General features: G+C 41.9%; 1 protein-coding gene across 9 annotated transcripts in view; it reads right to left on the reverse strand.

The window, feature by feature from the left end:
• The window catches only part of kmt2cb (lysine (K)-specific methyltransferase 2Cb), a 91,689-nt gene extending 85,150 nt beyond the window's left edge, over positions 1-6,539 (reverse strand). For all 9 annotated transcript variants that reach the window (XM_061695056.1, XM_061695057.1, XM_061695054.1 and 6 more), the window contains exons 1-2: positions 5,609-6,539; positions 99-287 (exon numbers count right to left, since the gene is read on the reverse strand). In XM_061695056.1, coding sequence (XP_061551040.1) covers positions 99-286 — 188 coding nt within the window. In that variant the 5' untranslated portion in view covers position 287; positions 5,609-6,539. The remainder of the gene's footprint in view (positions 1-98; positions 288-5,608) is intronic.
• Between the last annotated feature and the right edge of the window lie 6,819 nt (positions 6,540-13,358).

The raw sequence follows: 13,358 nt of genomic DNA on the forward strand, positions 1-13,358 counted from the left end.
TGAGCATGAAAGGTAGTATCCATTTAAAAATGGGCCACATTCACTCACCTAAACATGAAACTATAAAGCTGATGTCTTTACATGATGCGAAAACATACTTCTTTCTGTTCTTAGAGGAGGCTGTGAGTTGCGCCTGGGGTAGACAGGCAGCAGCATCCTTGCGTGGCCTGCCACGTGGTCGCTTGTCGGCATGAGCGGGACTCCCTGTGGAAGTGGCCCCTGCACAGCTGGAGGGTGGTGAGGCTCCCTGGTCAGAGGGTTCCACAGTCTGTTCCTCTGATGACATTCTGACACAAACAAACAAAGATGCTATCGTGGTGTCACATTTTCAGAGGCATTTTGATCAGAAATGTTCTATTCAAAATGCGTCTTTTTTTTTTTTTTTTTTTTTAAAACAACCTTTGATTCCATATTGCTACTACACTTTAGAGACAATCCACTAAATGTATGGGGAGTTTTAATGGTTACACTGCAAATGTAACCACCAGTTCTGCCCCCCCAAAAATGTACTATGCACTCATTTGGTGTTCGGTTGATTGTAGGTGGTGACGTCGAAATAGTTGTGTGTGGATGACGACTAAATTACGATGCATGACAATGTCATACATCATATAGTGAAAGACATTTTTCCAGCCATTTGGTTCCCCTCTACTGTAAACTATGTATTCACATAGTCCTTGTCTGATTACATTTAACAACCTCGCAAGTCTACTCTACACTCTACTGTATTTTTTGGAAGATATTCTCAGTGTTCTCCTGCACTTACGGCTACAACTGTGTCACTCAACAAAGCTACACAACTCAGTATATTCAGCTCTCTGGTGAAATTTCAGGACTAGCCTAACCCTTAAAGGTCAACTTAATTTGACTACCCCTAAACATTTGAATACACATGCTCACCTGTCCAATGTTTCAATGCCTTCTTTTTGCTGTTCTCCATCAAGGAGCTGAACGGCAAAATTCACAACAGGTCTTTGATCCATGATTCAACCTATATAGTTTCTGGTTCAACTAAAATCTGCATTTTAACAGCCGTTCGTCTTCGTTGAGCCGCCTGTGAATATTTTTGGTCAAGCTGTTCACATTTTAACATCATGAGATCACAACAACAACTAACGATCACTTAACTCACTTTTCTGATCAAAATTGCAATTTCAGACAAAGTGATCGCAGAGCTGCTTCATTTTTTTTTGCAGCACTCATGATTGACTCTGTGGTACGGCTGGACATCGAGAATCAAAAACCGATTGGAACCGGACTTACGTTCGGGTTCTTCCGGAATCGTTCAAATTAAAAAATTTCGGTTTCAAGTTTCGACGCCTAGTCCTCCGGCCCCGAATAAGAAGTGGCGAAAACCAACGAAGAAGAACGCGTACGGAGACTTGCTTGTGCCCAACAGCGGCAGCGAACAAAAGTGTGTCTTAACTTTGATAAAATTAATGACCAGTCGCCTCAGTGCAACACTTGGAATAAGATTCCATTGTGCAAAGGAGGCATTCACGATGTGTAGCGTCTGACGCGCTCCGAGCCTCAGCCTACATCGCGCGGCGCTTCAGTGAAGTCAACTCTCAGTCAATGGGGTGAGTGAAACAATAAAATAGGTCTATGCCAACACTGAGACAGCTAACAAGGTAAACGGTTGCTTGTACTTATGCACTGATGGCTTTTAGCATTTATTTTAGTCTGACAGAATGAGAGAAAAAGCAGAAAATGCACAAACAAATAGATGATTCAGGTACTCGTTTGGTCCGAAACATGTCAGAAAATAGGCAAAAATGTTGTTTTTCAAAATAAGAGATGTTTGGAAATGTCAAATTTTTTTAGAGAAGCGGTTGTCAAAACCTGCCAGCCAAAATGCATCTGCGACAGCGTACTCTCTTCTGGTGTTGTGACAAATGTCTGCGACCAAAAAATAAAAATAAAAAAAAAACTGCGTCCAGGGCGTAACCAGGGTGCTATAGATTGCTATAGCTAACCAAAATGGAAGTTGGATTGCATTGTTTTGTTGGACACGACATCTTTATTTCAGAATAGTACAAGGAGTAATGATTCGACTGTGATTCGCTAGTCATTTGTTACTGTCAATGCAAATCGTGACTGGTGATTTAGACAGCGAGTCCAAGCTCTCGTTTGTATGGTTATTTTTATGTGTGCGGTATTGTGTTAACTCTGTTGCTACACTAATGTAGCGTCTGAGACGTAACAAAATAAGTCATTTTCAATGATGTCATATTCTGCCTCACTCTCCAAGAATGACCAATCAAACCACACTTGATCCAACTGTAACGTTAGTGTGACAGTTGGATTGAGCATGATTCGATTCGGAAGTAAAGGAAAGTAGGAAGCGGGGATAACATGCGAAAGAGGCAACAGTTACGGTTCCGCTGGTCACTTGTGAGCAGAGTTCAATAAACTGAGTCTGTAGAGTGTGCATGTGCGCCAAGAGTATGAGTTTGTATTTTTGTGACAAGAATGACTTTATAGGCCACCATAAAGTTGTAGTCAATGAATTAAGGTTAATAATTATCGGTGTTCTTTTTGTTTTTCTTAATTAGAATTTACGAAGTTTACAAAAATTTCATCGGCGAACTGTAAGCATCTCAAATTAATTCACAGCAACCATGTCAATATGTTTTTTGTATTTGATTTGTATTTAAGTATAATATTGACTCATGTACCATTACTTTGATGAAAAATGGGCTATACCTTAATGAATATGACATAGTCCCAACAACATTGTTGGGTAAAAATAATTAAAATTGAAAATAATTTGATTCATACTTTAATTGGAAAACTAAGCTACCATAACAACACGTGGGTACAACCTTGTTTATTGGTTCTGCAAAAGAAATAAATGTCAGAACTGCTTGCAAGAAAGTAATTAATGCTGAACTAGTTCTATGATTGCTTGATTAACATCCTGGAAGGAAACATGCCGATTGTTCGTGCAATCTACCTTAGCGTGTTTGTCGCGTGCAATCGCACAGGGTTCAATTTTGATGCACCAACACAAAATGATTCATCAAACGGTACATCACAATGTCCATCACCAGTACAGACACTCCTAGTCAGTGAGATCCAAAACCAAACGTTTACCTTTAAAAAGATGGTATTGCTCAGTTTTGAATGACAATGTCAGATACATTTTCAACACGGTTTATTTTAGGATATGCAAAAACTACTCCGCGGACTTCAATTAAACTTTGTGGAGGGACTGAGGTCTGACAAAGGAAGAACCCCCTAAATTCTGGTGCAGAGGCACAGAGGCACACAACATTAACCAACATAATCCTTAATTTTTCAATTGTCAGAACATGTCGCTTACTGACTAAATTCCAGCACAAACAGTAGGTAGGTATTACAGAAGGTGCATTAATCAGTGTTTATCCTAATTGTGATTATTTGGCCTAAGGTTTGCACTTTGCAGGCAGCATTTCTCATTGCAAACCCTTTTGGCACAAATACTACTCGAGAATTCAAATCTTATAGGGGAGCTGCCACCATCTGACTGCCTCATCTCTTGTTCGCTTGTGTCTGATTGGTCTCAGTCTCCCTACAGGCCCTTAAGACAGATGGTGGTCCAATAACACAAGAAATACAAATCATTAGAAGGAAACTACTATTATACGGAGTATCGAGGCCATGCTGGAAAGAAAAGACAACAACACAAGGAGGAAGATATTGAATTACAAGAATAAAGTTGTTTTTTTTCCCCCCTTAGAATCATGTACTATTAATATTAGAATTTCTCTAATCGTAATAGTACAACTCAGTTGCCAAGCTCTAATTACGTGATCGAAAATCGGGCCCGATGATGTGATTTACAGCTGATCGGTATGGGCTTTTTTAACATTTTCTTAAATTTTAAAGGTCACAAAAGCGTAATAAGTTACAAATGTGTGGCATGTGTTCATTTAAAAAAAAAAAAAAAAAAAATTAGTAGTAGATACGACTTAAACATACTAACAACAATGGCTGGGAATGTGAAGAATTGCAGGGTTGCCTTTTTAACATCAGCATTGTTTTCAAAGCCAAAACATGCATCAAGAGGCTCTTTACTTCACTGTGCCTCGGCTGCAAGAGGTTGGACACGATTTGCGCTTAAAGCACGCACACCAAGAACAGTGCATGAATGATGCCTTCACTTACCAGAGACACTTAAGCAATAAAATACAAAATCTAGTAAAAACTAGTAAAAAAATTATGCTTATGGGATAACAACAATAACAACTTGTTTTATATAAACAGGATGAACACAATGATTCCTGCGGAGTAAGTAATGTCACCCACAAAAGTGGGCCATATGTAACTAGTGGGAAAAGCAAAAATGTGCAAAAATGTTGATCATTGTTTTCCAAAGTAAAAGCAGATGTTTGCAAATGCCTTATTTTGATGAAACAAATACAAACAGTCTGTTTTCATAGAGGACTACAGGAAATCGGAGAATATTTACTGTTGAGAGGCTGAAATTTCAGGGATTTGGACAATTTTAAGCAAAACGAGGTGTCTAAATGATTATTCGATGATCAAAATGGTTGTTGATTAATTTGAATCGATTAGTTGTTGAGTAAACGCTTAATTGTTGCTCCTCTACTCCCTTCTACTTTACAGTGCAGCTATTCTATAATCATGACATGGCTCTGAAATTGTTTACAGAATAAAAGGCTTGAAACACTTCTCTGGCAATTAGTTGGGTTGGGACACTGTGGCAGAATCAGACAGCGGCTCGGATCATCTGACGCCGATGACACCCAACTTGGGTGCATCTGAGGTGAGCCCACCGGGTAGTCACGACTACCACCGCGGGCTCCAGTGTACACATTTGAAAAACGTGAGCTTTTGTTAACTCAAGCTTGGGCACAAAGCACTTGCACTCACGCGCTGGCTCACGATAGCTGCTAGCCTGTTGTGTTGAACTCTAACAACAGAAAGAAAATCAACCAAATGCGTGTTAATTGGACTTAATGTACTTATTCCACTTGGTTCTGAAGGGGATTTTAAAATGATACACTGAGCAAACCGGTTCACCTTTGTGTGCAATTGCTTGCTATAAGTTAAAGCCAAAGCCGTTAATGGTAAAGTCATCATGTTTGCAGCATTTGCCCCAAAAGCTTCGTTACCATACATCGGAGAAGGGTGATGATGGTGATGATGATGATGATGATGATGATGTAATAACCAGGCAGCCTATAGCAAACTTCCCAGGCGTCGATGAGCATCTGTGCCCAACACACACACGCGCGCGCACAAAGGCTAGGTCTACTGAATGAAACGCAACTGTGTTGGTGAACTACAATGCCACACAAGTGGAGATGATGCTTGCTTACATAATGGCGTGGCTTCAGCTCGTGTTGCACACACACACACACACACACACACATCCAAAAACGAGCATCGTTAGTATGTGAATGTTTTGAAAGTGTTATGATAAATGACATTTAAATATCGCCTACGTCATATACCCGCTCGACAGAATGTTGGGTTTCGTTGAATAGTCCGAGTCATGGAGGAGGCGACAAACCCCCCTCAACATAAGGAGATGGATATTGTCGGTTCGAGCTACCGCAAAACAAATATTTACGTATTTCCTAACACTCATTTGGCTTACCTTCCAGCCCCTAAGAATAGCGAATTATCCTCGTCATGTCCAGAACGGCCGGGGGAGATGAAACGTCAAGGTTTGATTAACCAGCCAGCTAGCTAGCTAGCAAGCTAATGAAGCTAGCTAGCCTCTCTCCGATGAAGCGCAGCTCTCAAAAACGCATCGCGCGTCTCGTTATATTCCAGCGCCGCAAGGTTACTTCCAACTTTGCCCATTTGATGCAAGGAGCGCTGGTTTAAATCCGTCAGAAAAGCAGTTCCCTGGCACACGCATTTGGGAGGAGCGGAGGGGGGGGGATCACTTTCCTTTCTCAAATGACAGCTGTCGTCGCACGAGTTGGGGTTATGTAGCTACTCGGTGTTAGCCACCCAGGTCTTCTGCCAGAAATGTCTCGCATTCACCTTAAAGAAAGCCCCCCCAAATATCCAAGTCAACGCTCCATGACGGCGTTCGAATCCACAGCGAGGCGCCAGGCGACGGCTCGGAGGGGGGGCGCCGCCGACGGCTCGGTTGGCAACTGACTCTATTTTCTTCAGCTGCGACAAGCTGCGGGAGCCAGCGGACAGTTAGGAGACGCTCGCGGCCACCCTGCCACGCAGTAACAGGCGCCTCGCTACACATGAACGAATAAACGTGAGCTGGATGGGACCTCCGCGTCAGCTCCCGCGAGGACAAAAACTGCGAAAGGCCAATAAAATCTCGCAAAATGAAGTTGATGCGTGCGCCTAGGTCCAGTCGGTAACTGTGGCCATGGCTAATGATAAGTGGCGCCGAAGCACGAACCGTTCTTTGCTGCTCAAAAAAGTAGATCCAGCTAACACCGTGACTAAAATGATTTCCGCCTTGGCGCCAACATCGAGAAATAGATATATCGTGAACGTAGCAATTTCGAAACAACGTCGACGGGGAACAAAAACAAGAACATCTCTCATAACCGGATGCCAAATCTTCAAAATACTCTCTGACCCGGCGGAGGGATATCAGCATTTAGTAAATAAAATAATGGCGGGGAGGGCAGAAAACATGGCGCCCGGGAGATCGCCGGCCTGGACGGGAGCGTGTCGATGACCGTGCGTAATGCAAATGATCATAACGACCGATTTCAAATTCTCCCAAACGGCTTCAATGACACAACTCTGTTATTAACTCTCTCTGGTACAGGTTAATGGACCGGGACGGGTGGAGTTGAACGCGAGAAGTGGTGGCTCCGAGCTCGTGCGGGTGGCTCCCCTCAAGGTTCTCTCGCCACTCGCACACAAACCCATCGGATATTCAGAGTGAACTACGCTAAGCGTTGTCTTTCTTCCTCTTTTCTCATTCAAAGCAACCTCGCTGGCACATTTGGCAATTGTGTTCCGTGTTTTGCAGAAGTGACCAACAAACAAGAACGCGGGCTGTAACGAAGGGGTTAAATTTCTGAAAGGCCCTCGGGGTTCGACTTCGAGTGAATGAATATACATCAAATGTAAAACACATAAGGGTCTCTGTACTAATGCACACAATGTCCTCTGGCGGTTTCAAACAGTTAGACTTCGTTTTTGGTTTAGTCTAAATACAATAAATTGTGTGTGCGCGTGCGTGTGTGTGTGTGTGTGTGTGTGTGTGTGTGTGTGTGAGAGAGTGAAGGGGGGCTTTATTTCTTTAAATGGAAGGCGAAACATTGGCACCTCTTACTTGGACCGCGAGCTTCCCCTTGTGGACACTATGATAATAACAGCGACGATGAATTTATTCATCAACAGGGAAAAAACAGTAAACAGTTCAAATCAGATAGGCATACTATTATAATTATTATTAATAACACTAAACCCAAGTCAACCTGATTTAATATTACAAGACCTCTGTTGACTTCCTATTCGCTTGAATGCAGGAAAAAAAAACGTGTTTTGTTTTGTTATTTTGTATGGCTGTCGTACAGTAAAACAAATTCCAATACACCCGAGAAAGTGCTGGGATTAATTGTAGTGTTTTAAGTGTGTGTACTGTATTAAGTGCTTGTACGATTATACGCAAAAAAATAAAAATAAAAAAATGATGCACTTCCGAGAAATTTCACTTTTACTCAAGTGGATGCAGAAATGGATGACAACTAAGTAAATGTAGTCCATCTATTCTGTAAGGCTTGTCGTCATTCGGGCCGCGGGTGAGCTGGAGCCTATCCCATCTGACTTTGACTGAGCAGGGGACACCCTGGACCGATCGCCAGTCAATCACAGGGCACATATTGACAAATAATCATTCACATTCACACCTTTTGACTATTTTTTTAATGTCTTCAATGAACTTATTGGCATGTTTTATGAAATTTCATTCAATCAACAATATTTGAATACAAGTCCACTGGCCCAGTTGGCAGGAGAGGTAGATGCTCTATCCCACCACAAGGCGGCGTTGTCTGGCCAGTTCCGTTCTTCTCCCCCGAGTCCAGAAGACTGGCTGACGTAACCATGTCGCTCATCTGATCTAAGGAGTGAGGCTGCTTCCCACCCGTGCCGTGGACTTGCGCGGGGTACACACATCCCGATTTTTAACATCTTAAACGAGTTTTTAATTGTGAGAGATCCCACACATGACGTGTGGGGGGGGGGGGGCAAGTGTGTGTTTACTGCTCGAGATCACTGACGCAGGACACCCCACACATAATACGTATCTTCCCTTAAAGCTCAAGTCCCCCAACCAGAAGTGTGTTGCAGGACCAAGACTGACCTGTGAGAGGCAGCACAGTGTCAGAAAATATAAATACAAAGCAAAAGGAGCCGTACAAGACGAAATACGCAGGGAATTGTTTGATTATCAGGTAAGTTCGGTAACAACATTGCACATGCAAACTCTTCTTGTCATTTTTACTGTGGTCAATGACGTTACACAAAGCTTTTGTTAACTAGACACACACGAAACCCTTTTTTGTCATATATGTTAAAACTGTCTGTATGATCTAACAGTAGAATATTATTAAAATGATCTTTTGAACCATCATCCCTCTCTGACCCCATCTAATGCCTCTAATTTAATTTCAATTATTACTTTAGAACTTGTCACTTGTTGGAAAGCTTTTCATACTGTTTTTGAAAGCAACTAGAATGCAACCAACATACCGTATACAGTACAGTAAGTGTTGTTTTCATTCTACTTAGTAGTAAACAAAGAAACTCAGTCATAAAAAAAACAATAATTTGTGTATGTAAATGAGATTTCTTATTGTATTGCTAATATTGTACTGAGCGACCAGAGTCATCCTATGTTTAAATAAAAAAGAATAATAATCAATTTACAATTTGTAGGTTATCACATTTTTGCGGCACTGGTACCTTTATGTGGTAAGAAAAGACAAAAACATGCTAACTCTTGATACTTGGACTCAGTGAGTCGCAGGAGATTATCTGATGTCTAACATGAAGATAGTTTGCTTAACGTTTGAGCAATATTCTGCCTGTAAAACCTGGTGGGTGTCCGACTTTGGAGGTACAGCAGTTAGCGATGGCGTGTAGTGTTGCGCTCGCTTGACGATGGCGAAGGCAGCATGGGCTCAGTTCCCACTCAGTGAAGAGCGAATGCTTGTTTCTATCTGCCCTGTGATGGCCTGGCGGCCAGTTCAGGGTGTAAATTGTTTGGGTCATAGTGGAAGAATTTCAACATATAACAGACCAGAGGTCAGCATGGGTCTGTTTTAAACTCCAACTGGCTATCAGATCAGACTAATGAAAATGTCCTCTCTCCTGCATGACCCTCTTTTCATTTGTTTGGCCATTGTTAATATATTGGCATTCAATTTGAAATTAAAACTCCGAAAACTTTGTCATTTTTTTTTTTTTTTTTAAATCAACATAAGCAAAGAAGCTCAAGTAATTATGGGTCTGGCTATGTGTCGAAAAAGCCAGGGTCTTTGTAGAAATAGTTTCTCCTTGACAAAGAAGCTGATGAAACTATTAGCAGACAGCCGAGTTCAAATACCACTCTGCCACTTCAGCAAAAGGATAATATAATTAATTACATGCTGATTAGATAAAGGCTCAAGGAGCTCTGTTCACATTGCTGCACTTAATTGATGCCCTTTGGCTATTAGCATTGGGAATGTTTTTTTCCCCAAGTTATTGTGTGACTGAGAGATAAAATGGGCTCATTTGCAATCTACACCTTAGCGTCAGAAAAGTACAAAAGAGCTGATTCGCTGTACTTTAAAAATGGCTGCCATCAGTGGCTTTGTCCCACTACGTGCAGAATGATCCTTCAACAAACTATGTGATTAATCTTTAGGAAGGAAAAGCAAAACACACTCGAGGACGCTCACCGAGCCGGAGCCTCACGAAATAAGCTGACCAGCGTTCTGAACGCTGGGTTTTTGTGCAACTTTACAGTCATATTTTGCTGAAATCTTTGGTTGAACTGCTACTTTTGGGGAGTTTGACGTTGGAGGTTCCACTGTATGAGTTTGAGTCTGACAAATCACCTTCAATTGAGCCTGTACCTGTCAAATGCCCCTCGCAGCACAGCGAAGCGGTGCAGACTGTGACAGAATAAGACAACAGACAGTTGCCAGGCGAGCAGATGGATCATATTCATAGATAAACATGAAACCAGACACTGGCAGCAGTTCTTTGTCTGCATGAGAATGGGCATTGTATGAATCCAGTGCATGATAATTCCCTGGACTAAAGCTAATTATTTTCCATACTTCATTACAATGCCCTCCGAAACATCAAGCTCTGTGGAGTACAAAAGACCCAAGAGTCAACGAACCTCAAAAGGCTTCAGAATAGAGAGAAACTTTCCAAATCTTGATAAAATGTTGAAATATTTCAGGTACGTTTGCAAAGTAAATTCCCCTCTGACAACTGGGGGTTTTGAGCTCAATATAGAAATGACTTTGGCGTACCTTTTAAACAATGGAGTAAAAGGTGAACTTCACAGTCATACAAATTCTGGAGTGATTCTGACGAGTTAGATGTGTGGGAAGGGAAGAAAGAACGAGCTTATCGGATATAAGGCAATGTTGGTCATGACAACCTTTGAGGCACGGCGGATAAAAGAAGAGGTAGAAGATGCAAGGTCCTGGTGGACTCGGAACATGTTGCCATTGTGCGAAAAGGATGACAACGCACATCGCTATTGTACGCTACAGACAGATGGAATCGCAATAAACATCATCACCAGGTCAAGATGTGCTTTGGGCAACATCGGCCAATCGGTGACTTTGATTTTTCACGCTCCTCGCCACCATACGGATTGAAGTACAAACCCCAATTCCAATGACGTTGGGACGTTGGGTACAACTTCAATAAAAACAGAATACACTGTTGTGCCAATCCTTTTCAACCTACTGTATATTCAATTGAATACACTGGCAAGATCACACATTTACTGTTCAAACTGAATAGCTTTATTATTGTATTCCATGCCTGCAACATGTTCCAAAAAAGCTGCATGTCTCCTCGCGAAAGATGACTTCATACTTTGTTGCACCGTACATCGCTGTTTTTCAGTTTGTTTTTTTTTGCTCGAAGGAATGTGGACATTGCTTAAATGGCGTCGAACATGCATTTGATTACGATATGGGCACGCTATCTCCTGAGACCCACGTGTGCCCGTGGTGCTTGCGCCATAGGGGACCTCCTGTTCTTTCATGTACTGTATAAAGTTATTACAACTTCAATGAACAATTCCAATGGCCGTGGCTGGCGCTGCTAATTACAATCTATTTATAATCGTGCGGGAAGATATCCAGAGAAGAGCTACAGGGACGGAGAAGCGCTGTGCCGGACTGAAAAATAAAAATTAAAAAAAAGCAGTCAGTCTTCATGCTGCGATAGATAAAAGAAATGAAAATATTGTTTCCCCACAGATGGGATTGTATTTCTGAGTTGAGGGAATAGAACGGAACGGCCGTTTATGACGTGATCGATGGAAACAAGAACTTGAGCAACCTGAGCCTCTTTCATTTCATCAAGCAGCGTCGTGGTCTCGTGGTGAGCATTACTGCCTCACAGTTCCGAGGTTCTGGGTTTGAATCTCGGCTCCGGCCTTCCTGGGTGGAGTCCGCGTGTTCGTTCTCCCGTTCTCGTGTGGGGTTTCCCCGAGTACGGCTTCCTTGAGTTTCCCAAAACATGCATGTTAGGTTCATCGGAGACTCGAAATTGTTCATAGGAGTGAATGTGTTTGTCTTTCAAATATATACAGGTATGTGCCCTGTGATGGGTTACGCTGCCTCTCGCCCAAAGTCTACTGAGTTGGGCTCCAGCTCACGTCTGACCCGAATCTGGATGAGATGAATTGACGGGTGATTTCACGACTTCGTTTCCTCTGTCGGACAAGCAGACTATTTTTCATCGTTGCCAACAAAGACGCTGACATTTTTGAAAAATGACATTTGATCAACCTTTTTTTGTTTTTACATCTAAATTTGCAAAGATATTATTTTTGGCGATGCATTTGAAATATTAAAAGATACATTTAACACACATACATTATGTTCCATCTTTTCTTTACGACGAGTACCTGACTCGCAGAGTCTTGATCAATATGAAGAGACAGCATGAAAATGTATGAAATGTGTTCGAGCTCTAACAACCAGCCATTCGTCCCAACAACGTCAACATCTCTCTTTTGGAAAAGTATCAGGCTGAACTCTCAGGACACCTTATTAAACTAGCATAAATCAAATATCCTGGATTTTCTCCCGCTCCTCAGAGATACCAAGATGGAGCTCCAGTTTCGCGCCTCCCTGTTGGGTTTTTCCAGCTCTGTTGGAACACTCCTACCTTCCACTGGTGCTTTCGAAAGAGGTTTTACTGCTGCTGCCACCTGTTCAACAGAGTCTCTTCAAGGCTGCTTTTTAATTTCTTTCTTCGGGGTGTCTTCTAACAATTCCAAAGATAATTAAGTGGTTAAGTGTATTCAAATGTATGCAAATGCATATATTAATGAATTTTCCTTTTGCGGCTTTGGTATTTTGCATTTCTTAAAGGTGACACATTATGCATTCCCCCCCCCCCCCCCCCCCGACAACTTTAAACAGTTCCCTGGTGTCCCCATAAAAGGTATTTGAAATTTGTTCATTAAAATACACAAAGGATAAAGAATTACAAGTATACGATATTTGTCGTAGGCTAGAAATGTCAAGTGGGGCTTTTTGTTACCATGCCGACTGGGGGCCGAACTAGGCATGCGACGAAGTGAGTGGCTACTCAATGTTGCCTACTTACTTATATTTAGGGACTTTTCCAACCAACGTTTTATTTTATTATTATTATTTTTGCAAAAAGCAATGAGGGACACATTTTGCAACGTTTTGTGGTATTATTGGAGAGTTTGAGAGACTCGCTCCCGAGCAGATGTTCACCCTTCTGTCTCCGGACTGCAGATGAATGGCGCTCGCGCAAAACCACCGCTGGCTAAATGAGTCGTAATCACACGGTGCCCCCCATCTCCCAAAAAGCGAGCGGCCATACAGATTCAATTCCATTTTCAGTCTTGAAGGCGGCTCATCATCACTGTTACATGACTGTGACGGAAGTGTAGAAAGGCTAGCTCACAGAATCTTGTTTTAAAATTAAGCAGATAAGATTTATTATTATTATTATTTTTAATACATACTGGATGAGTAAGCGTGCCCACCAGAGACCCAACCGTTTGTGTCCAACTAAGAAGTAATAGGAATTAAAAACACAGAATAAAAGCTATTTCATGTCTGATTCTTTTAGTTAGCTTTAGTGGACCTCAATCAAAATGTTGCCATGGATTGGCCCTGTTTGTAGAATTT

Source organism: Phycodurus eques, chromosome 13 (assembly GCF_024500275.1).
Source record: "Phycodurus eques isolate BA_2022a chromosome 13, UOR_Pequ_1.1, whole genome shotgun sequence".
Classification (NCBI taxonomy): domain Eukaryota; kingdom Metazoa; phylum Chordata; class Actinopteri; order Syngnathiformes; family Syngnathidae; genus Phycodurus; species Phycodurus eques.